The following is a 26,355-nucleotide window of genomic DNA, read 5'->3' as shown; positions in this document are numbered from 1 at the left end:
AGATAGCTCCGCAATTGTAATCACGTACGCTGAGTGGACCTCGAATCAGCACTCAAATCCAGGTACAAATCTCTGACCTGGCGGAGGATTGAACCCGAAGCCTCCGGGTAAGAAGTAGACACGCTACCCCTATCCCGCAGAGCCGGCATCTCATATTCAAAAAATGATAGAACAGTTATCTGATTGTTTTAGAAAGATTCTGCAGTCATGTAATTTTTAAACAATCTGTTCAGATAATTGAGTAAAATTTGCTGTAATGACTTTATCTGAGAGGAATCATAAGCTATGTACCTTTCATAGAAAGATTTTATTTCACAGGTTTCCTTTTTTGTTGATATTGAAGATTATTGTTATCGGTACAGGAGATTGTAAATATTGAATTTATGTGTTCTCCAGTCTGCTGAGGGACAGGTAATTTTTATCGCACGACATGCAATCATACTTAAGTTGTCGACCACTTTTTGAACATGTCTTCATATTTTCAATAAGGCTAAATAATTGTTGATCCTAGGTTTCTCAAGAGACAGATTACCACGTTATTCTCGTCCTTTGAGTCTGGCCTTCTTGCCATACGTACAATGTTCAAACACATCAGTTACAAACATGACCCTTATATTAAAGTGAGCGACATGATCATTTTCGAGGTACCGCTAGTGTATTTTTGTAGTAGTGTATTTTTCAGTCTTCTTATTGAGTCTCCTAAAGGTTTCTTTTTTTCAGGCGCGCCACCTATAGGCTATCCAAAGGATTTGTGTAGATTGTTCAGTTTTTATACAGAAGGATATTTTAATATTACCACAGTCTTGATATTATGTGCATTTATTGCGTGTGTACACGGTAGTCGGTGTACGCTGTCATTAATTTTATAAGGCGAATGTTTTCATGTGTGCGAAATGTAAGTTAAAGCATGAATTACGTACGATCTCCGTTGCTGAGGAGCGCCCGCAACATGGCGGTACGCGCATGGACACGTCTTCCCCAGTCACACACTTCTGCGCAGCCAGCGGTGTGGGGCCTTGGTAATCACCATCGCCTTCACCTCTGTCTGCTTCTCTTACCTCATAGAGGAGTCCATTATACTACCAGGCAACACATCCTTCTCAATTCGCTTCACATTATCCCACCACCGAAGCTGGTTTATAATTACAGCATTATCCATCGATTTCATTCTTAACTTAGGCTTATATCCACAATTCGCGAACCTGCCTGCCACTGTTCAGATCTTTTTTTTTTTTTTTACCGGGCGAGTTGGCCTGCGCGTAGAGGCGCGCGGCTGTGAGCTTGCATCCGGGAGATAGTAGGTTCGAATCCCACTGTCGGCAGCCCCGAAGATGGTTTTCTGTGGTTTCCCATTTTCACACCAGGCGAATGCTGGGGCTGTACCTTAATTAAGGCCTCGGCCGCTTCCTTCCAACTCCTAGGCCTTTCCTATCCCATCGTCGCCATAAGACCTATCTGTGTCGGTGAGACGTAAAGCCCCCAGCAAAAAATAAAGATTTATTTTTAGTTTTACCAGCAATCATTCTGGCTATATTAATATAGATTATTTTCAACTTGTAGTAAGATGTTCTGAATTTACTGAGCTTTCACTCTCCTACCGCGAAGTCGGTCTTGGAACAGATAGATGTTAAAAAGGAAATCGTCCGAAATGTCCTTTTTTTTCTTGCAGATTATCCTTAATCGCAAGTGTAAACTCACTACATTAGCTTTGCTATACCTGGACTTAACTTCCATTACAAGGGGAGTCTATAGTGCGGCAGACACGACACTGTCGATATTTCGCGAGGCTAATCTACATGGATACGAAGTCAATTATTATTCGGGTATTCTCTCGAACAGACTTTAAGCTTCCAGGATTTAACGTTTTAATTTTCAAATAACCGTTTTAAGCCATCTTATAAGCCAGGGTTTAAAGAAGCATTCTTGCAGCAGAATAACCAAGGCACTGGCTTCGTAACGTGAGGTGCACATGTTCGATCTCTATCATGACAATATACGTGATTTGTTTTCAAAAGTACCGGTTGAGTTGGCCGTGCGGTTAGGAGCGCGAAGCTGTAAGCTCACATCTGGGAGATCATGGGTTCGAACCTCACTGTCGGCAGTCGTGAAGATGGCTTTCTGTGGTTTCCCCATTTTCACACAAGGCAAATGCTGAGGCTGTACCTTGATTAAGGCCACGGCCGCTTCCTTCCCATTCCTAGGCCTTTCCTGCCCCATCATCGCTATAAAACATATCTGTGTCGGTGCGACGTAAAGCAACTAGCAAAAAAAAAAATTGTTTTCAAAAGTATTTTTCCTCACCACTCTTGTTCTAAATTGTATGTCTTGTTTCATACCTACGCACTTGTATTGGTAGTTTATTTCATTGTAATGTTTAAACTCTAGAGTCACTTTCGATGAGTAGCACAAACTAGAAGTGTGCCTCTAATACAGTGGAAGGAAGATGAAGGAAGGTGTAAGTTACGCAGACGAAAGAAAATGGTAAATTTCGCGATTTCACCAAGTCCTGACCTCCTTGTGGTAAATAACTGTGGTACACGATTTTACTAGAATAGCATTTCATGCAGTATTTATATATGGTACTACAAAACGTATCGTGTCAGAAATAACGTACAATTTTAAAAGAGTTAAGAACTATGAAAGATGACATGTTAAGGAAATACAGATAAGCGAAAGAAAGGGAGGTTCATTGGTAACTCGAACCCTTGCACCTTGCAGTACACTATACTTAGAGAACTCTTCCCTGTATCTGGCTTATATAACGGGCTACAGCTGGTGTTTTAACACTGAAACGAAAATTCTAAAAAATTAAGTCTCATTCGGGAGAATGTCAGATATCTGTCTGTTAGGTCATCAGCCCAGAGGCTGGTTGGATCCTCAAATAGCACCACCAAAGGTTATGTGGTTATAAGGAAACCGCAAAAACCAATGGCAGTACTAAAATGAGGCGTACTAGGCAAGACGAGGAGTGAGGTAGTTTGCCATTGCTTTCCTTACTGGGTCAGAAAGTGATATTGCAGCACGACTGACCCTATGAGCAACACCTTTCATAACACTCAGATGCACTAGTCGTGTTCTGTATGTCATTACTCAGGACCACTCATACACCAGCAGCTTCCATATTGTCACAGCCATGGATGAGACTGGGACTTCGGTGAAAGCTACACTTTACTCTGGCCTGTGCCAAGGGATGGATACAAAAGTACTGTATCCATCAAGAAATGGCAGCAGGCAATAATTTCCAGATAACTACTGATTATGTTCGCATGTAGATTAACCTCGTGAATGTACTGTTACACTTTTGTATTCCCTACTTGGCATTCAGTTTTCTTAGATTTCTTTCCAACTGATACCACGTCCTTCAGAAATCCAGCTTGGCTTCCGGAATTCGACGATCTCGCGAATCCATTTGCCAAGAATACGCTTGAAGACATTAATCCCGTAGCTAAAAAGTAGGATCGGGCGGTAATTAGTAGACTCCACCGGGCTCCCCTTCTTTCTTGACGATGGGTACGGTGGTGATTGACTTCATGAACCAAGGTAATATACTGAGTTAAACACTGTTACTATCCAACAAGAAGCTCCTTCAGAATTAATCATATGATTAGAGACCGGCACACTCCAACCAAAACCGCGATTAATATTACATAAGAAAATACAAATTCATCATTCGATGGAGTGAACCTACTGGGATGTAGAATACATGTAATGTGGCTGAGCATTTATTTATCTGTCAGAAGACTCCCCCAATACCGAGATACACTTCGAAATCATTATCGATAAAAGTTTGTTGTAATAGTTTACAAATTACTATGCAACTACATTTTTGTGAAACACTCATATGAGAAAATTCAAAAATAAGACGACCCAACAACTGGCCAACTGGCTATGAAACACGCATTGCTTCAATGTTGAAAGGGTTGGCAGGGAATAAATTTCAGTGTTTTTCTAGCGAGTTGGCCGTGCGGTTAAGTTCGCGAAGCTGTGAGCTTGCTTTCGGGAGATTGTGTGTTGAATCCCACCGTCGGCAGCCCTGAAGATGGTTTTCCGTGGTTCCCCATTTTCATACCAGGAAAATGCTGGAGCTGTACCTTAATGAAGACCACGACTGCTACCTTCCCAATTCTAGACCTTTCCGATCCTCCCGTCGCCGAAAATCTTCAATGTGTTAGTGCGACGTTAAACCACTAACAGAAAAAAATTATTCAGTTCTCCCCAACCAGAGCTGTCCGGTGTGCGGTGGTAGAATGATAATCGCTCTCACACAGAAGTACAGTATATGATACAGCTTTGGTCTCCTCTGCCAAAACACGCAGTAGAGCAGAAGCCGCGCCACAGGATTGCATACGACCGAGTAAATTCCACTTAGTGTCACCAGACATGCGAAATTGACACTGAAGACGAGTATACGAAGAAACTGAATAAGCATTCTGTAGTACAGTGTGAGTGGAGTAAGTGACTGTAATCTATATTGTTAATATTTTTATTACTATTATTATTAATGAGAAATCGAATATTGTCCAAACGCCTTGTCATCACGAAGTACCTAGTATTCAATTTCGTTTGACACTTCACAAGGTAAGTTGCTTTTTTACTGACTTTCTCACGTAGCAGCACTCCTTCTCACCCAATAGTGCTACAGCCCTTATGGGCCCTGGCTTATTGGTCCCGAAGACCTGCAGATTTCGAGGTGACTCCTGATCAACGCAACGGATCCTCTCGGTCGTTACTGTTGACTCTCCAGGCTGAAGCAGCTATTTTACCATCAGATACCTCCTCAGTTGTTCTCACAAAGGCTGAGTGCATTTCGAATCTGCCCTCAGATGCAGATAAAAATCCGTGTCCTGATCGGCAATCGAAAGGCTTTCGTATAAGAAGCGGGCTCGCGGTATGGGTTTGTAGAAGTAACGAAGGTTTCTTCTATTAGTATTAGTCCAGTATTACAAATATATTCTTCAGTGTAGTTTCTTAAAGGGTGCGTGGTAGCTTAATGACATTATCTCTGACTTCGCTCGAAGGCAACCGCAGTTCGATTCTCGGTCAAAACATGCCGCATTTCTAGCATGAGGAGTCACTTCGATGTGGTTTGTGTTCCACCTCACCTAAAATTGGAGGTGACGTAAAGACGATAACTATATGAGCAGCCACGTGATTCTCCCAGCTCGCTTCTCTTTATTGTTTCTTAGAGTGACTATATTTATTTTCTTTCAGATCCTGACAAATGGCCCGGGGTGTGTAGAACTGGGCAGTACCAGTCTCCAATCGACATTGGTGAGATGGGAATTCAGGAGATAAGTTTCGAGCCCCTTGCTATGATCAACTATGAAGGCTACTTCAACATGACGTTAACCAACAATGGACATACAGGTATGTTGCTCTACTGGAACATTAACACATCTTTTATTTACCTCAATAAATTCCAACTATTTAAGAATATGGTATACAACTTTATGAGGTACTACAGTCCTGACGAATAAGCAATTCTATACTATGCTTTCTTTACGGCTATCAATGGCGCTCAACGTTAGGTAAGTTGCTTCCTTTCCCGAAAACCTTCCATATACTTTTCTCCTTTAGATCTGTATTTATTATATATATCAGGTTAGATGTACGATGTATGAATACTTTTACTATCCGCTCCAGAGAAGGCACTTTTCGTAACTAATGTTGGGTTAAATATATGAAATTTTAATGCTGAATATAACATCGTGCACTAACATCACAGTACACACAACAGCAAGCACCGTCCACAATACAATAGTTTATACCAGGTGAACAAGCTGCCCCTACCAATATTTTATTCTGCAGCCCAACAACTGAGTGAGATCGTCATGAGGTGGGTATTTCTCTGCTAGTGTCCCCTATGGTACTAATGCACTGAAAGCACATCCTGCAAACAATTCTGAACACTATTAACAATGCCGTCATGTGATGGACCGTTAAAAAAAATATCACCTCTGTTCAATCATTCATCGTACTTCAGTGTACCATGTCCTGTCAAGTGATCGGGTATAGCAAAACGCGAAATTAATGCTTTAAAGTACAGTGCAGTGCCGTAACGAGCGCACAGAACAGCGAACTGGAGGAAAAACGTACTCTAAGGTATTCTTAATAAAAGTCTCACTCACAGTTGTGGCATAATGCGTGTGCTCAAATGCTAGCCTACCACAGCGGAACGAAGATTGGCATGAAGCTTCAGTGCTTACGCACAGGCCAGTGTGCGCAAAATAACTCAGTAAAACACCGCGATTACAGTTTTTGTGCGCTGCCTTCTCTGCACTGCTATGTGGTGGGAATCAAGTCTTTTCAGGTATTCGCCATGTATTCCAAGGACGAATACGTTGACATGCTCCTTATCTACGGGGAAGCAAGAGAGAATTCGTTGCGGACATACGTCTGTATCAGGAAAGGTATCCAGACAGGAGATATCCGACTGCAAAGACTTTCCGAAGTTCTGAAAGATGTTTACGAAAAACAGGGGTACATCGGACGATACCACCTGTCCGACAGAAGACCGTAACGTCTGATGAGAATGAGGAGTCTGTTCTGGACACAGATCGCAATGACACGCACACGAGAAAACGGGCAGAAATTTCTGTCAATGGCTGTTAGAAAATCTGAAAATCGAGTCTGCATTTCTATCCAATATCCTGTTCTGGACGAATCGCGATTGTATACCGTCAGCCAACACAACATGCAGTGCTGACAGGCAGCCTATCAATTGTAATGGGGAATTAATGTATGGTTTGGAATCTTTGGTCATCACCTTAATGGACCATATTTCTTTGAGGACCATTTAACAGGTGTACACTTCCTGCGCCATGAATTTCCACTTCAGCTGGAGGATGTGTCGCTTAACGTTTAGCAGTGTGGTTTGTAGTTACACCACATTGGACATTAGCAATATGTAACCGTATGAATGAGACACATCCAGGAAAATGGGTAAGAAGAGGAGGATCTGCCTCTTGGTCCACCATGTCGCTGGATTTAAGACCAATAGACTTCTTTCTGTGGGGGTATTTGAAACAAACATTTTACACCGAGGAGTCAGGAAATCCTGAGCGCCTTCGACAGCTGATGATGCTTGCTGTTTATAGGGGCCTTACATCTGGGTCATCGGCTCCATTCGACAACTTATCGGCGAAACCTGCAGATCAATAACAGCAGTTATGCTAAAGCTCGCTAAAATATTCATACACTGGAGTGTCCAGATGTGCTTAAACTAAGCAAATCATATCTTCGAGCACTTGCTAACGTAACTAGTCTATCCATTTTTAGTGCAGTATGGTACCCCATCTGCCTATTCCGTCTTAATCCGAACCTGATGACATTTTCTTTGCAAGTTGCTTTACGTCCCACCGGCACAGATAGGTCTTATGGCGACGATGGGATAGGAAAGGGCTAGGGGTAGGAAGGAAGCGGCTGTGGCCTTAATTAAGGTACAGCCCGAGCATTTTCCTGGTGTGAAAATGGGAAAACAGGGAAACCATCTTCAGGGCTGCCGACAGTGGGATTCGAACCCACTATCTCCCGGATGCAACTTCACAGCTGAGCGCTCCTAACCGCACGGCCAACTCGCCCGGTGATGACATATTGGGCCTTCATACCGGACAGAGAAGGAATAGAGTAAAATGAAGGTGGTAGTTGGTATCAACAATGTAAGGCAAGAAGGTATAAGTACCAACATAATTGGAATGTGTGAGATCTGGCTAATGCAGTAAGGGGGAAGATTGTTATTAGTGGAATACTGTGTAGGAGGGGTACTGACTGGAAGGTGATCAGGAATTTAAATGAAACTATGGTGTGGGTATTTGGGGTATTAGGAGATAAATTTGTAGACCCTTATGGTTGGATGAGAGATAGGGATTTGAGCTCAGATGGCCTTCACTTGAACCGCAGTGGTGCGTATAAGTTAGGAGTGTTTTAGTAGGGTTCCAGGGAGGTACATTGAAGGAAATGGGGTGAATAATGGATCGGTGATAAGATTACAGGAAGCTGGAAGTTAAGTAAGGATGGCATAACAATTTTAGTGTCAAACTGTAGAAGTATTGTAAAGAAAAGAATATAATTGAGTAATTTAATAGATATATATTTACTAGATACTGTAATAATAGTCGAATCGTGGCTGGAAAGTGATGTTATGGATGCGGAAATATTTACACGGAACTGGAGTGTTTATCGTAGAGACAAGATATAATGGTAGGAGGGGGAGTATTCATACTAATGAACGAAGAATTTGTAAGCTACGAAAAAGTTAAGGATGAGAAATATGAAATTCTACATGTAATGGCTCATCTATAAAGATAATAGGCACATTGATGCGAGGGATGAACATAACCTGGAAGTGGTGGCGCTGACACGTAGAGTTATTTGATAAGATAATCGGCTATGTGGGAAATCACACGGAAAGGAACGCTATTGTAGCGGGTGACCTCAATTTACTAGATATCAATTTGGAAGGTAATGCGAATGTCAGGAAGCATGACCAACACCTGGTAAATAAGTGAATCTCGAAAGGACAGCTGAATAAGAAAGTAATGGAAGCCACTAGGGGGGAAGAATATTCTGGACGTGGTGCTGGTCAAACAAGATAAATTCTACAGAGAAACTGATGTAATGAATGGTATACGTGACCGCGAAGTTGTTTTCGTCTCGTCGTAGTAAAAACAAATGCGGTAGAAAGGAAGTTTGTAAAAGTAGAACTATGAGGCAGTACCATGTGATTGTTAAGGCAGGCAGAGGGAGAGTTTAAAAAAAGTAATTCTGATCCATGGAAAATTGTAAATAAATATATAAGCGGTCAGTGGGATGGCTTTAAAGCAATTGTTGAGCAATGTGAAAACACGTATGTACCTTTAAAGATGGTAAAGACCCGCGACATTATAACAAAGAAGTAAATAGACTAGAAGATGGTGCAGGTTGGAAAGAAATTGTAAAGGTTGAAGAAGTAAGGAGAAAATGAGGTAACTTACTAGGAATCTGGATTTAGCGAATAAGTCAGCTAAGCATAACATGATGGAGAGCATAATTGACAGACATAAAAATTTTAGTAAGAAAATGGAGGGGCAGGCCTATGTATAGGTATTTTAATGCAGAAACAGTTCCAAAAGGACATTCCAGGAATCATTAATGAAATAAGGAGTGTATGTGTGAGTATTTACAGAAAGCAGAAGCATTCAGTCAGCAGTATGTAAAGGCTGTATGCAGGTAGACGAGGTGACTAATACCAACGAAATATTGAAATTTACCTACGATACAAAGACATTCACGATAAAATAGAGAGCCGGGCTGAGTGGCTCCGACGGTTGAGGCGCTGGACTTCTGACCCCAACTCGGCAGGTTGGCAGATATGTGTTCTTGAATATTATTTTGAACATTCTCTAGTTTCTTACTTACATTTGGGTGTTCATACGTTTTGTCATGCGACAAGACACCCATCAGCAGCAACTTGCAGATTCGAAAAACTCGTGGGGCTTTCAAGAAGGATCTTCTACGTACGTTCTTTCTGAAGCTATCACCCATCACAAAGTATTCAAAAGATGCCTTTGCCATTAAGTTTACCAGACATCCTGATTTTTACTTCCCCTTTTTTTCTGTGAGCCACTGTAAATGTAAATCTTGGGCATCCTTTGTACGCAGACCATGGAACAACGTGAGAATTGCGATTTGTATGTTTTAATCCAGTGCTACCGAGCTCGATAGCTGCAGTCGCTTAAGTGCGGCCAGTATCCAGTAATCGGGGGATAGTGGGTTCGAGCCCCACTATCGTCAGCCCTGAAGATGGTTTTCCATGGTTTCCCATTTTCACACCATGCAAATGCCGGGGCTGTACCTTAATTAAGGCCATGGCCACTTCTTTCCACTTCCTAGGCATTTCCTATCCCATCGTCGCCAAAAGAATGTCAGTGCGACGTAAAACTAATAGCAAAATAATCCAGTGCTCAATAATACTGCAGTCTGCGACTAAGAATGAAAGTTGTTGTCTTTGGCAGTAGTTTGCTAACTAGCATTAAATATTTTACGTTAAATCATTGTCACTTATTGAACAAAACAATGCATAATGGAAGGATATGTCAAATTGCAAAATGCTCCTAATGATTTTCCAGGAACACTGACGTAAGTTAAAACCTTTAACATTGCAGCAGTTATTTTATTCCTCTTATATTCGGAGAACTGTTTCTTTTTGACTTCCCCATTTTATGAGCTCCACTAGTAAACACAGCAGCACTATCGTAAGATACCCAGCAATGAACAGTGTTTGGCGCCATAACAAAAGTTTACCGACATTGCAAGTGAAGCGCTGTATACTGTTTTGTATTAAATACTTATTTGCTTTCAACACAAATTGACAAGTAAGCACATAGCAAATAGAGCGGAAAGGACCACGTGAAATTTTTGGTTTTAATGCCAATCGATAGGCCTTGCATATAAGCATACGAATCTGTAGACATATGAAAATCATGAAAATCTGACTTATTGTATTCGGTTTTCACAAATACCGATTCAGCTGTAGATGGCTCGGATGAAATGTATTGTTAGGTAATACTCGCATAATAGATGACCGGCTGATGTAGGTCCGTTGTACAAGTGCCTGTATCACAAGAAATATAAGTGACATACCGGACAGTGTCTAAAACTTCCTGTTCATTATGATCAGACCCTGTAGGAGCATCCCTAAATGCAGATTTCCGTCCGTACATTTTGGCTGTCGGTTTCCTTCCTTTAGGATACTTCTTGTGATCCAGATGTTACTACTCCATATACTTCTGTTATGTATCTCCATGAATGAGTGACATATCGACATGTTCATAACTGAAAAACGTCGCGAGCGTGGATTAGCAAAACAACTGTGTTCGCTCCACTACGCAAGTGCTGATGCTCGTCAACTTATGAATCTGGCTAATTCATGTTATATGTATATATTAAAGACCTAAATGCAACTTAAATCTCTTCTTAACAAAATATATTAAAGATCCTTCCTGAGCATACACGCACTTCCCGCATGACGTCTGATTTAATCATAGTCAGTAACACTACACAGTACTACAGACTTCGGTACCAGGAATTTCAGCTCATGGCATAATTTACCTGACGTAGTCGTGAAAATACAGGAAGACCAAAGACTGTCAGTTCTGAACTATTTTAATGGCTGTGGTGTTCAGACAGTGTACTTGCTTAACATAACACTGTGTTGTTATCTCAATGTTGACAATCTGCCGTACGTAGGTACAATGAAGCTGTGAATATTATTAAAATACCTGCATAGAACAGGATCGAACCGTGGATCCATCTTCAGATATTAAAAACCTTACCAATCCATCCACGGCAACAACAACAACAACAACAACAACGAGTTCCTTGCTGTCAGAAAGCGCACCACTTTTGCATGCCCCTTTCGCCTCGACATTCAATTTCCGTGTCATACCTCTGATTCATGTTTTACGGCATTTATTTAGATTCTATCACAACAGATCTCTTTTCACAACATACTAAGTTGATCATATTAGCAGTTCTTGTATTATAACAACAAGCAATAAATAGTGTGTTTGGGGATTTTTCTTTGTTTTATAATTGCCTTTGCGTCGCATCGACACAGATAGTAATCCTTATGGCGACGATGGGATAGGGAGGAGCTAGGAGTGGAAATGAAGTGACCGTGGCCTTAATTAAGGTACAACCTGGTGTGAAAATGGGACACCACGGAAAACCACATTGAGAGCTGTCGACAGTGGGGTTCCAACCTACTTTCTCCCGAATGTAAGCTCACAGCTTCGCTACTCTAACCGCACGGCCACTTGCTCGGTATTTTCGACTTTGTAACAGACAATATTCTATATCCTACTATGTTGAATTTCCTTATTCTTATTTAAATAATATTAAGGTGAGAACATTATGCCCAGCTGAAGGCCCTCCAGTCAAACAGTATGCTCTATTCAGGGCCCACCATTCAAACAGTTGACGCCATTCATGAAAGAATCTACATCATTCAAGCATCAGTCGATAGATGAATTGACTCGGCCACATGACGGAGTGTAGCCATCTGGTATGTATCTATGTAAGTGTTTTATATGCATTGAAAAAGCTTTCTGGTGGTATGCCTTTATGCTGGTATAAGTTGCGTGCTGTAACTACAGTGCCGTGAAGTTCCACTTTCAACTTTATTTTGAAGGACGTGAACATACGCATTTCGACATAGTATGAAAAAAGTGTTTTCGACACATTGCTTAATTGTATTTTATTTCCTTTGCGTAAACATATGTAAATGTTATTGTGACACGTTATTTTAGTATTTCCTTTGTGAACTTAACAGCAAATGATAATTAATTAGAATTGTGTTTATATCTTTTGCAGTTCAATTGACAATGCACCATCCAAATAGGGGCACGATTACAGCCGGAGGTCTGCAAGGTGTATACTATCTGGAGCAAGCACACTTCCACTGGCCCTCGGAACACACCTTGCTGGGCAAAAAGTAAGTTGCACCACATAGAGTCCTGGTCGTTTGTTCTGTTCTCAGTACGGATTCCATATTCTAGGATAAATTAATTACTTGCTAGATGATTTTGTTAATAACGTTAACCAGGCTAGGTTAGTCAACAAGAGAATGTTTATGCAAACTGTAGGAAAAATACCGTCTAATAAAAGCGGGCCAAGACGGTTCGTATCAGGGTAGGAACCAATTCTCTTTCAATAGGACTTTTTTGTTTACAAATTTGCTTTATGTCTCATCAACACAAATAGGCCTTAACGCGACGATGAAATACGAAGAAGCTAGGCGTGGAAGGAAGTAGCCGTGGCCTTAATGAAGGTACACACCAAACATTAGCCTGGTGTCAAAATGGGAAACCACGGAAAACCATCTTCAGAACTGCCGACAGTGAGGTTCGAACCCACTATCTCCCGAATGCAAGCTCACAGCTGCGCGACCCTAACCGCACAGACATGTCGCTCGGTATACATAGGTTTAAGAAGAACAAGTAACATAGTGTTGTTTTAGACGAGGCTGCTTGTGAAATGCCCCGAAAGGAGCCCATACGACGTCTTAAATCACGTTATTATTATTATTATTATTATTATTATTATTATTATTATTATTATTATTATTATTATTATTATTATTATTATTATTATAGCAGAGGTTGCAAAAGGAATATATTAAAACTAAATTAAGAAGGTAATACAAGTTTTCGGCGCTAGGACTTGGCTACTGTCTCAAATATTAAACTTGACATCTGCTGTCCACGTGTTCGCTTCTGAAGTTGTTATATGTAGGTCATTCAGAGAACCAGGAATTGCATACAGTGGGTATTCCTGCACGATATGCAGCATCGCAGTCAAACAAAGGGAGTTCGCCCAACTCCACTGATGTAGAGTGAGGCACGCCTGGCTGTGTTCAACTAGCTCGCGCAGCCAGCTCGCCGTATGTACATGTGGCGGTGGGGAGCGGATCTCGATCATTCTTCACTCCAAGCATTCCTCAGTCTGAAGTAAGAAAATCTCAAAGTTCCACTTCCCACTTCCGTTTCGTCGTTATTCAGCACCTATGACATCCGTATATATCAAGCAATAGCCAAATTTTTAAGTGAAGCCAATTTAACATTGTGATACGTTTGTTCTATCGTCTCTAGTTAAATCGTCCTCATCCAACCCAAGTTCCTGTACCGTGGCTTTCTATCACTAATTAGTCCAAATGCCATGAAAGGTCCCAAGTAGTAAAGATGTTGCTTTTTGACCTTCCTGTTTTCTAAATGTACAGAGCTGGCAGCATGGTCTTACGTTAAGAAAATGAGAGTTCCAAAGCCGTCGTTCACGTTGGATTTAGAGATTTCAGCCGAGTTGTAGTGAACTGAGTTATGTCCTCGTACATCCTCGCTCTTCACAATCCTGATCCACAAGTGTACAAGCGTATCTCCTGATGTGTGGAGGTGCGATGTTGCGAAGTACATGATATATCCACTGTTTTGGGGTGGAAAGCTACGTGCCAGATACGCACTATTGGACTTGTACATCAACTTTTGGCAATGTGAACTGTTCAACCACACACCTACGCAGTATTCAGTAATCTATGTCCGTAGCACTCCTAAGCTAGACGTGCTCGTTGGGTGGTGCCAAACGGGTGACAGTGATCAGACGCTGTCATATCGCCCTTCTGGGTCTCACGGCAAAATCACAGTTAAGTTGCGAAACATGCTTTTCCCACATTTTCGTGTCTAAAGGTCACGAAACGTCAAGACTCGTAAAAATCCAGAGGTGGTGTTTGCACGAACACAATACTCCCTTATCGTCGTTCCAGATTTAAAATATGTACTATGACCAAGCAGAACGACCGTAGGAACTCTCATCGGATAAACTACATTACCTTACTTTACACCTGTTGACTGTGGATGAAGGCTGGGTTTCTATCCTTATATGCAGTTATTCGACGGAGTTTCACCTACACCCTGTATACACATCTTGAAGAGTTGCGGTAAACAGACTTGTACAATTTAGAGAACAAAAATATTGGACTAACCGTGTCAGTGGCCTCGATATTACGAAGTCTTTACTTACAAAGTTATGTTCTACTTTTTGTTTGTAGGAGAAGAAATGTTCGTCTAATTTTCTAGTGCATAGAAAGCTGAGTGATTAACAGTCATCTCTGGACATTACATACCGGAATTAACATGAAAGAATATTATCCTTTAATGTTTATGGAAACAAAACTAAGAATATCACCTAATAAATGGACTTATTGTGAACGGAGCGAAGTGACCACGCGTGTTTAAAGCGTTACGGCTATGGAACCAAGCTCTGCATTAGGGAGGCGAGTGGGTTCGACACCCACCGTCGGCTCTCCTAAGAACGGTTACCTGTGGTTTAACTTCCGGTAAAATTCCGAGACAGTTCCTATTCGTAAGGCACAGCGGATTCCTTCCACCTCCTTATCCAGTTTCATTCAACTACGTCCATTTCATCTTCATTATCTCCTCAGCTGAGATTGAAGTCAGAAAGACCATCCAGCCGTAAAATCGTGCCGTAAGTTTAATCTCATCTCACCCCGAACCCCGTATCAAGAAATGCGACTAAAGTTATTGTGAAATTCGTAAATCCTGTTTTCGTGTACTTGAAATAATTTGCGTGGTAATTGTAAAGTGTTGTGACTGATTCTGTTGATGGCCATATGAATAAAATTACTAAATTAATTATGTCGAACTCCATAGCGTAACGAGTTAGCTGCTGTCGCCGGAGGCCCGGGTTCGATTTCCGGTAATACGAGAGATTTTGCGTCACCAAGCGGGCGGGTATGTGATTTTAAGAGGCACAGCTGTAAAATAGTCACTCTCTTAAACGTCCCGTTCTGTTCCCATCGCTACTAATCGGAGACAGGCAATGTTACATGTTGATGGGCCACGGTCTGATGTGGGATGATACTGTTCCGGCGTAGTGCTAACGAGATGGACTGGTATTCATGAGGTCGTACTTTCGAACACAACCTACTACTTGTTATATTTTAAGAAAGGGAAAATGTAACGTCACGTCTCCAGTCACTTTTATGACTGTTTTAGTAATTAACATAGGATAATGAATTTATTAAGCCATGACTTTATCATTATGTATTATGAAATTTGGCTTCAGATAGAAAGAATGAAAGACTTTTTATTCTCAACAAAATTATATTTTGTGACATAATCAAAACAAAATGGTGGCGTCTGCCTTAGGAAATTCAAACAATTAAAAGTAAGAAAAAATAAAGAATAAAGACACGGTTCAATATTTAGTTCATCTTCTTCCCAACTGGATCACATCTTGCAATCGAGTGGGCATGCAGTCGATTAGTCTGCAAATAACAACTGTTCTCAGCCAGGGTATCCAAGGAATCTTGGGCGATCTTCCACAAATGATCAGAACGTCTTGAAAGGGGACTGGACCAATTGTTCTGCACATGCTTCTTTACTGCTTCTCAGTTGGGTTCAAATCCGGAGAGCGGTGAGGCCTCTCTATCCTGTCTACTCGCAAATCATCCTCGAACCAATTGAGATGCGTGGACTGGATGATTATCCTGCTGACACTTAAGAATTCCTTCAGGATACAACAACCTAGTATAAAGAACCACGCAACTTTCTAGCAGCCATTTATATTTATGCTTGTTCAATCCTTATTTCAATGCCCTGAACTGTGATTGCTGGGTGGCATTTATCTACATCCTGAATACACATCTAGAAGCATAGTTCACAATGATTGTACTTCATGTAACAGCACCAGGATACGAAGTGGAGCTTACAATTTATTCACTGTTCAAGTGTGGCCACTTTTTGTTTGACAGCTGTGCCTGCAGCTCACCTCCATTGTAGATGTGCCTGAAAAGACATGCACACCCTAGAGGAATTCGAGAACACGAGTGCTAATAATAATAATAATAATAATAATAATAATAATAATAATAATAATAAGTTTCACGTCCCGCGAACTACTTTTACTTTTTACGGAAAGTCTGAGGTGGCGTAATTTTACTCCCAGTTGTTATATTATGAGCCAATGAATCTACCGACACGAGGCTAATATATTTGAGCACCTTCAAATCACGCAAAAACGAAGAAACCAAATATAGCGTTCTCCCGCCAGACACCTCTCAAAGTAATGGGAACCAATGAGGTAATCACGCACGATGCCATACCATGCGTTCGCGCCCCAATGTACCTGAAAAGCTGCCTGTCGTACCCAGTGAGGATTATATACACTCCAGTGGCGCATATTGTGGCGGTTCATGGTTCCATTCTTGTGGAGTAGCGCTTCGTCCGTAAACAAGATGGTCTCTAAAAAGGCAGGATCAGTGTCCACATGCTGTAGGGTTCAATGACAGAACGCCACTCGGGCTTGGAAATCATGACGATGGAGCTCCTTGTGTAAGTGCAGATAGTACGGGCGAAACCGTTGGCTATGCATTATCGGCATAAGAGATTCCCGGCTAATATTCATTTCCTGTGCAATGGCCCGTGTGCTAATGTGCGGGTTATACCGGATAGAGTCCAACACAATCTCTTCGTTATGAGCAGATGTCACTGGATGATCTCCAACAGGCCGTGTCGTTCCAAAGGACGCAGTACCCCGCAGACGACTTTCCACACTCCGAAATGTCATGCCTATCGGTTATCGTCAATCCGAATAGCGTTCTTGGTACAGGAGTTGTGCCTTGTATGCATTCTGTCTAGCTTCTCAATAGATGAGTAACGTATCCACAAACTCATCGCGTGAATATATCACCAAGCAGTGAATAAGATTTGTGTTGTGTTGTGTTGTGTTGTGACTTTCCTCGAATGAACTACGTACCTACCTGCCATCGCAAGTTGTTATCATTCCAATGGGGCACAATTTGACCTACCTGTAGTCTTCGAAACTTGGAACATGTAAGACGTAGCTAACTGGTTGCCTGTGTCCTAGCCACAGATCATCATCTCCTCAACCCAGCTCTATATCCTATGTCACGATACATACGGCCCTTTACAGGGCCAAATAAACAAATCAGTTTGTGGAAACTATTAAGTATGCAACTTCGTCCCATCTCAGGTAACTGGCGGTAAAAAAAAAAAAAATATTTGCGTTGGTTTCGAACCTCCGGAACCTCGTGCACTGTCCAAATACACACTTCCGCGTGCGCCCCACGCAGGTGAGCTATTGTGAGGATTAACATACGGCGGTCAGTTCCCAGCCCATACAATACCTGTCCCTGTTCTGTGTATGCATCTCCTGTGGTTAGGTAGCGTTCTTCGTATCTGTTCATTCAGGGTACTCGTATTGAATTATGAGTTGCGCTCACGATTCCTGCTGTCTTCTAGCCCGTAGCTACACATCTCGTTGTATTCCCCCAGTTTAGGGATAGGTATCGATGGATTTCAGAATTATATACTTCCTGGAGGGTTGCATTAAACTAGATCGCAAGGGGGTGGGTGGACCACGTGGTATTAACTCAAGGGGACTTGGCTGACACATTTTTTTACAAGAATGTCCCCCAAACCAGATTTCCGAGGTTGTATGCACTTGTTGGGTCGATATCGTATATGCTCTGTTAGACATATCCGTGCGAACCATTACTTTCTGTTATGAAACTTGCCGAGTACCTTGTCAAATCACAACCTAACAAGCAGAATTAGATTGCAAATTGCTCAGATATTTACATCCTAACATTGATAAACTATTTAAAAAACGGAACAGAAAATGCCGGAAAATATCCGCGTAATTATTCTGTATGGCTCTATTTTAATTGTAAAGAATACTTTATTATTGTCTGTTCTCTTTACGTTAGAACATGATCGTCCTTCACATAAACTAAAATTGTAATATATTTTCTCATAGCATAGAAGCGAAATATAATTGTTTATAATCTGGAACCAATTTCGTAATTCAGTCAGTTACGATATCGGGGATGTCAGTTGTGTTATTAACACCCGATTTGTTACCCGTTTCTCCTACATTGCTGCATCCCGCACGTCTCGAAACCATTTTCTCTTTCCCTGTGGCTGCGACAAAGCAGTGGAGAGCGCGGTGACGTCACAGAATGCACAGTAGAGATGAGGTGACGTCACACCGGAGCTTCCTCTCTTCCAATGCATCCTCGTGTGTGGAAGTCGAGAGAGGGCTAAATACAGCTCCAAAGAAGCAAAGAGGTATGTTTTATGTGTATCATAAATTGGTAAATCAAATTTGCGTTTGCCGTACAAATTCTACACATCTACAAACCCCGCCTTGATCGGACTCTCTTATTCGGAGGAGAGACAAGTGGATGGGGCTTTTCGTTATAAAACGTTTGTATATTATTTGTGGATGATCAGAAACTGAAAAATAGGATGTGTGGTTGGACAACGCACTGATTCAATGAATGGCGTTCTTTCCGTTAGAGTCCTCAGTGAGAGTAACGATTTTAATCCTAAGCAGACACAACATGGTGATGGTATTTATAGCGTACAGTAATCTAGCTCAATATAGACTGTGATACATTGTCCATTCCTCGTTTTATTTCAGGTATCCACTTGAACTTCACTTCGTACACTATGACCGAAAGTATCTGTCTGTAGAGAAGGCCTTATTCGATCCTGAGGGCGTCGCAGTCTTGGCGGTGATCTTCCATGTAAGTTATGGTTCCTAATTTTATAACGATAATAATAATAATAATAATAATAATAATAATAATAATAATAATGGGAGGAGTAATTGAAGTAAATCGAAAATTTCAAATTCCCTAGATCTTAGCAGTGTACTTTTAATAAGATTATGAGAATGTTCTATCGATTGAATATAATTTACACGAACAGGAAAATTTAAGACAGATCTTAAAATTCTGCATGTTTCATCAAATGAAATTGTCATCTTAAGATTCATAAATCCACATCTTATAACAATAAATCACCTTGGAAATATAGTTCAGTACTATACACAGAGATATTTAGGAGACATTCTAATTATATAGCCAACGGCCGTAGCCATGTTGAAACACCGGATCCCGTGAGATCTCCGAAGTTAAGCAACATTGAGCGTGGTCAGGAGTTGGATGGGTTGCCATGCGCTGTTGGTGGGGGGTAAGGGAATGGAGGAGCGGAAAGGAACTGGCCACCCTACCGCACGTAAACTCCGGCTCAGGAACACCTCTGCGGAGGTTCGGACCTGCCTTCGGGCAGAATAACCCTTACCTTACCTAATTGTACACAGGGTAATTCACCTTAGGTCCGCCTCTGTGGTGTAGTGGTTAGCGTGATTAGCTGCCACCCCCGGAGGTCCGGGTTCGATTCCCGGCTCTGCCACGAAATTTGAAAAGTGGTACGAGGGCTGGAACGGGGTCCACTCAGCCTCGGGAGGTCAACTGAGTAGAGGTGGGTTCGATTCCCACCTCAGCCATCCTGGAAGTGGTTTTCCGTGGTTTCCCACTTCTCCTCCAGGCGAATGCCGGGATGGTACCTAACTTAAGGCCACGGCCGCTTCCTTCCCTCTTCCTTGCCTATCCCTTCCAATCTTCCCATCCCCACCAAGGCCCCTGCTCAGCATAGCAGGTGAGGCCGCCTGGGCGAGGTACTGGTCATACTCCCCAGTTGTATCCCCCGACCAAGAGTCTGAAGCTCCAGGACACTGCCCTTGAGGCGGTAGAGGTGGGACCCCTCGCTAAGTCCGAGGGAAAAACCGAACCTGGAGGGTAAACAGATGATGATGATGATAATGATGAATTCACCTTAGACGTTACGCCAAAATTGCTTCTAATTCATCGAAAATGATGGTCTCATATTCTTAATTTGTATTAATGGGCTCGTGAAACATTGTGCTACATTTTCCCGTGGGATTAATAATAATAGAGATATCGGTACTAACTTTGCTTTTTTAAATGGAACTACACTAGAAGTAAAGTACTAACTGTTGCAAATTTAAACATGTAATCAATTCATGCATCTGACAGTTACTCTTTAAAACATCAATAATGCTTCAACTTGCTATTCTAGTAGCCGAAAATGAGCGCTAGCCTAAAGGTATCAGGCAAAGTTCACTGGTGTAAAGATGTGCTGGCATCCAATTGCTTCTGCTTATTCCGTAAATACAACGTGATACATCCTCTGGGTTTGTAGCGAACTAAAGATGGGAAAGGAAGACTTATGTTTTTAAAGAAATAAAATAATAGTTTTGGTTGCAAAGGAAGGTAACTAAATCTTTATTTTCTCTGCTTTGAGAATACAGTACATGTGGACTGAGCATTGCAAAATAAACCAAACATTTTCTTATTGTGTTAACAAATTTCAAGAATATGAAATGCTGGAGGAGTACTGTTAGATATAAGAGAATGGTATTAACATTTCGAAGTTTTCGTGCACTCGCTGGTTCTATTGAGCACCGCACGTGTTGCAAACGCATGGAATTAGTAAAAAAACGTAGTGTAGTTGCTATTAAAGCGGGTAGAGTATGAGGTTCTGCTTGCTTGTTGTTTTAAGGGGCCTAACATCGAAGGTCATCGGCCCATGAGGTTCTTGTCAGTCCATTCTCCGAGTGGTCTCATGTTATGAACAGTACGGTTTGGGAGTACTTCTGGAGCTCTTACAAAATACCTTGCACAAACCAAGTAAAACTTCTTCTGAACGGAGAGTGTAAAACGAGTTGTAGGGAAGTTTCGTGGTAGTATGCTGAGAGGTATCCTGTGCAGAACCGTTCGTCACATATAACAATACAAATATAATTAATTTGCGGAAAATTGTTTCATACAGGACACTGGAAGAACTTGGAGAGAAACAGGAGTAAACGGACAGCAGGGAAATTGAAGAAAATATTTAGTATGTCTTGATACCGTCGCTTGCTATCCTCATACTAGCTTAACCGAAATGCACGTGATTTTTTGGGTATACGTGACAAATTTCATCTGAATTCTTCAGAGGCAGATTCCATTCCTATCACGTATCACTTCATCAGCAGCTTGATAAGTGTGATTATGGAAACCCTGTGGTATTTTGCTGTGCTGTCCTTATACGACTATGGGACAAGAGGCACTGCCTGGATATAATTCTCTTCACCTACGAAGGAACCCTCAGCAACCATGTGCAAGTCGGTCTGTGGAATATGCTCTTTTGTGCTTGGGAGAACCCGCACTGATTCAGGCAAGTGGCTCAATGAAGTCTCAGTATATACGGGATAATCGGCGACCATGTATCAGGTCCGTGTTTTATTTAATATATTTCAAGGGGAAATAGATATGCCGAATTTCTGTCAGAAGAGTTACCGGCTCTCGTGGAGGAAGCACCTCTGAAAATACGTAGGGACATGCTGTTCCAGCATCCTGCTCATTGACCCTGGTGATCCGCAGATAGTAAAGGAACTATTTCCAGGCCGATGGACTGGACGTTGAGGCGTCATAAGGTGGTCAGGACGGTCACCTGATTTGATTCCATATGTTGAAGGACAAAATCCAAAGGATCACAGAGGTCGTATCATCGCAGCATGAGTGCAATGTCGAAGGAAACTCTTCGGTCTGTGGCAACATACCTCGGAAATACTGCAAATGTGCATTGTCGTAAATGGTCAACATTTCGAGCCTGTAATAAAACGGAATCATTGAAGAGGTCCCTTGCAAGCATCTTATTCATTTGTATACATAATTTTTGTGGTTATTCCATCTACAGTCACCTAACGATTGACAGCGAGCAGAGAATCAGCATAGTGGCTTTACCATATAAAGAAAACTATCCCCATTACTGTGCCCAGTCCACTTGGATCATTAGGCTATACTGAGGTAATTCGGTGATACATTTTTAACATTGAAAATGTTTCTTAGATTACAGAGTATAGGGCCCCACTTTAGCATAAACAAAAAGATAAGCTATTTCGCTCAATTGTAAATTAAGTATTGGAGGTAGAGAAATAGTGAAGGTGTCCAAACGCGTGTTTTGGAGAGCTCTATCAAATGCAGTAATAAAAGTATGAAAATCATATCCAGTCCAAATGTTATTCACGAAAAACCCATAAAAAGGGCAATTATTGAAAATGAACCTGTTCCACAATTATTATTATTATAAGTTCGATTTGAAGGACCGATGCGACAATAGAGTTACTAGTGGCAGAGTTAGTCAACCAATGAGCTTCCAGTTTGAGGTTATGATATCTTTTTTTTTTTTTTGCTAGGGGCTTTACGTCGCATCGACACAGATAGGTCTTATGGCGACGATGGGATAGGAAAGGCCTAGGAGTTGGAAGGAAGCGGCCGTGGCCTTAATTAAGGTACAGCCCCAGCATTTGCCTGGTGTGAAAATGGGAAACCACGGAAAACCATCTTCAGGGCTGCCGATAGTGGGATTCGAACCTACTATCTCCCGGATGCAAGTTATGATATCTAACAATGAATCACGTGACTATGTCGTGCGGCATTATGCCGTCGAGATGTAAACGTCGTTTAGCTGCAAATACAGTAATAGGTTGGAGAAGTGGAAAGAGGTTAAAGTGCTGAAATACAGTGCTGAACCGGGACCGTTCGGATGAAGATGTCGTGATAGTAAAGCTATCAACAACGAAAAATGATGAAATTGATCGACCTTCAAATAATTCAAACGATATCGAAGTGCACAAGCAACGTAAACCTCATCAGCAAGAACAACCAGAACGACGGGATTACACAACGAAAATCACGTGGTATAAACAGTATATTGCACCCATAACAGAAGACACTCAAGGGTGAAATATGAATACCAATTTCTTCTCGGTCAGCGATACTTGTATCGGTACTCCAACAAAACAAATCACATGTTGAGGATGTATCAATCGAACTGGGAATTCAGATTTCCGACGTTGCATGCACTTGTTGCGTGGATATTGTATATGCTCTGTTAGACATATCTGTGCGAACTATTCTTTCTGTTATGAAACTTGCTAAGTACCTTGTCAAATCGCAACCTAACAAGCAGAATTAGATTGCAAATTGCTCAGATATTTATGTCCTAACATTGATAAATTATTTAAAGGAAAACGGAACAGAAAATGTCGGAAAATATCCGAGTAATAATTCTATATGGCTCTATTTTAATTTTAAATAAAACTGTGTTACTGTTAGAACATGGTCATCCTTTTAGTTAGCAATTTTTACGTCTGTGACATCTTCAGTATTTGATGTACAAGTATCCCCATAAGAAGAATTCAACTATGCACACTTCGCTTCACCCACCACACCCCCCGTAAGTACATTTTCCGAAAACAAAAAATACGTGTTTATTTTTAAAGAAGATCGAAGGGTATGCATAGGTACTTTAAGGCAGAAATAAGTTCTAGAATCGGCATTCCAGGGATCATTAATGAGCAAGGGAATTGTATACGTGAGAACTTAGACAATGTAGAAGTATTTAGTGAGCAGTATAGGATATAAGGAAAATATCCACTTAAACGAGGTTACAAATCCACTGACGAAGTACTGAATTTTATCGATGGTGATAAACATAGTAACAAAAAGATACAAAAGTTGAAAGCTAGAGAATCAGCAGGTATTGCTAAGACAGTGGGTTAGTATATACTGCCGTATTTGAAAAATTGATTTACTATTTGCATGAACGAGCTATACCAAATGAAGGAAGTGTTGTTATACTAGCCCCAGTGTGCAAGGGAAAGATTTATAAACATAACCTGGTTAATTACAGCTTGACATATGTTTCTTTTAAACTCTGCGAAATCATTTTTCTTGATTATATTATACACGTATCCGAAATTATTAACTGGTTTGATAGAAGGCAGTTCGGATTTCGGAAAGGTTATTCCAGTGAGGCACATCTTTTACGATTCCAGCAAGATATAGCAGATATTTTAGATTTAGTAGGCCAAAGCCTTTTATAGGATAGGTCAAGGGAGACAGCTAATGAAAATAAGGGACACTGGAGTAGACCAAAGTTTTCTTAAATGGGTGGCTAAATTTCTAGAAACCAGAACTCAGAAAATTACAGTACTGTAATGCATTATCTGATCCCTTAACGATTAAGACGAAGGTCCCGTTAGGCATTATTATTGGACTTTTATGTTTCCTTATGTATACAAATAATATAAGTAAAGAACAGGAATAAAAGATAAGGAATTTTGCGGATGATGTTATACGGTATAGAGTAGTAAATAAGTTACAGTGATGTGGCCGACTGCACAAGAACACAGACAATGTCGTGAGAGCAGACTATGGTATGATGGTAAACGGGGTGAAAAGTCAGGTTGTATGTTTCACCAAGTGGAAAAGTTCTCTCAGCTTTATGTACTATTGGGATGAAGGTACATCACTGCAAGCACTTGGGTGTTAGTGTAAGGAAAGATCTTCATTGCGTGTTTTAAAGTACCCGATAGACACGTGGGAAATAAATCAAAATAGGTGGGCACAGAGGTGAGCAACTTACCTATCGTCATCATCATCATCATCATCATCATCATCATCATCTGTTTACCCTCCAGGTTCGGTTTTTCCCTCGGACTTAGCGAGGGATCCCACCTCTACCGCCTCAAGGGCAGTGTCCTGGAGCTTCAGACTCTTGGTCGGGGGATACAACTGGGGAGTATGACCAGTACCTCGCCCAGGCGGCCTCACCTGCTATGCTGAACAGGGGCCTTGTGGAGGGATGGGAAGATTGGAAGGGATAGGCAAGAAAGAGGGAAGGAAGCGGCCGTGGCCTTAAGTTAGGTACCATCCCGGCATTCGCCTGGAGGAGAAGTGGGAAACCACGGAAAACCACTTACAGGATGGCTGAGGTGGGAATCGAACCCACCTCTACTCAGTTGACCTCCCGAGGCTGAGTGGACCCCGTTCCAGCCCTCGTACCACTTTTCAAATTTCGTGGCAGAGCCGGGAATCGAACCCGGGCCTCCGGGGGTGGCAGCTAATCACGCTAACCACTACACCACAGAGGCGGTCCTTACCTATCGTTCCTGTCCTTTCTTCACCTGGCTCGGTCATCGAAGAGCGCGTGTCGGGTTCGGTATTAACATTTATTGTAATTAAAGAGGATCTTAAAGATCTAACAGGACAGGAAACGTCCGTTGTGTGAGTAAATGAGGAACGAAATTAAATAAACCGATTTAATGAATGAAAAGCATAAACGAAAAATATAAAAAGAAATCACAGGTAACACAAAGATGTACATTTCATACAAATTACAACATTTAAGTCGTTGGCCATGAAGTGACAACGAAACAATAAAACTTTACGGAGTCCGCGTTGCAATTGCTTTAGCTTATAGTTGATTTTGCGATAAGTTTGAACAGGTTATTTACGAAAACGCCTATGCACTACGTTGATATCTTATGATGTTAGGAACAGAAATACTTCGCACCTTTATAAATTAAATCTAACACCATTTCCCTCACATACGGGATTTAACTACACATAAACATAAATATAACTGCAGGACCATTGGTTGCCCCCAATAATCTCAGAAGTTAAGTGTGATTCTGAAATCACAGACAAGGATGGGTCTTCAACCGTCAACCCCTAGGTAGAGTACGTACTATTGCACATGCTAACAAAACACATGACAACTCAACAAATGAGAACAACACAAAAATAGCATACAGTAAGACGACAAATTCTGCAGCATCTGAAAATAATTACAAGCCAAGGTAAATAAAAACACTTCACTCAAGTTGCAGCCTTCATAAGGGATGGAATTGAATGGGTGCTCGCAAAAACGGGCTAACCAACGTTTTGTCAGAACAGAAATAAATCAACTTTTGCAAATGTCAAAAAACAAAAAACAAAAATTATATCAGAAAAATAATATTTGTTTCATTATTTTATCTTAATGTAGTACCTTTACATTATCAATACCATATATTGGAACTGTATTACAAATGAAGTGATTGGAAACATAGGAATATAAAGAATGGAAGAAAATAGACTTCTGC

The 26,355-nt window shown here is 41.3% G+C and overlaps 1 protein-coding gene across 1 annotated transcript in view; it reads left to right on the top strand.

Moving 5' to 3' along the window:
• The window catches only part of LOC136864655 (putative carbonic anhydrase 3), a 246,426-nt gene that overhangs the window by 202,310 nt on the left and 17,761 nt on the right, over nucleotides 1-26,355 (top strand). The window contains exons 3-5 of the mRNA XM_067141939.2: nucleotides 5,212-5,367; nucleotides 12,352-12,472; nucleotides 18,997-19,102. Coding sequence (XP_066998040.2) covers nucleotides 5,212-5,367; nucleotides 12,352-12,472; nucleotides 18,997-19,102 — 383 coding nt within the window. The remainder of the gene's footprint in view (nucleotides 1-5,211; nucleotides 5,368-12,351; nucleotides 12,473-18,996; nucleotides 19,103-26,355) is intronic.

Source organism: Anabrus simplex, chromosome 2 (genome assembly GCF_040414725.1).
Source record: "Anabrus simplex isolate iqAnaSimp1 chromosome 2, ASM4041472v1, whole genome shotgun sequence".
NCBI lineage: Eukaryota > Metazoa > Arthropoda > Insecta > Orthoptera > Tettigoniidae > Anabrus > Anabrus simplex.
Note: the sequence above shows the minus strand (reverse complement) of the source record. Positions and strands in the feature narration are given on the sequence as shown.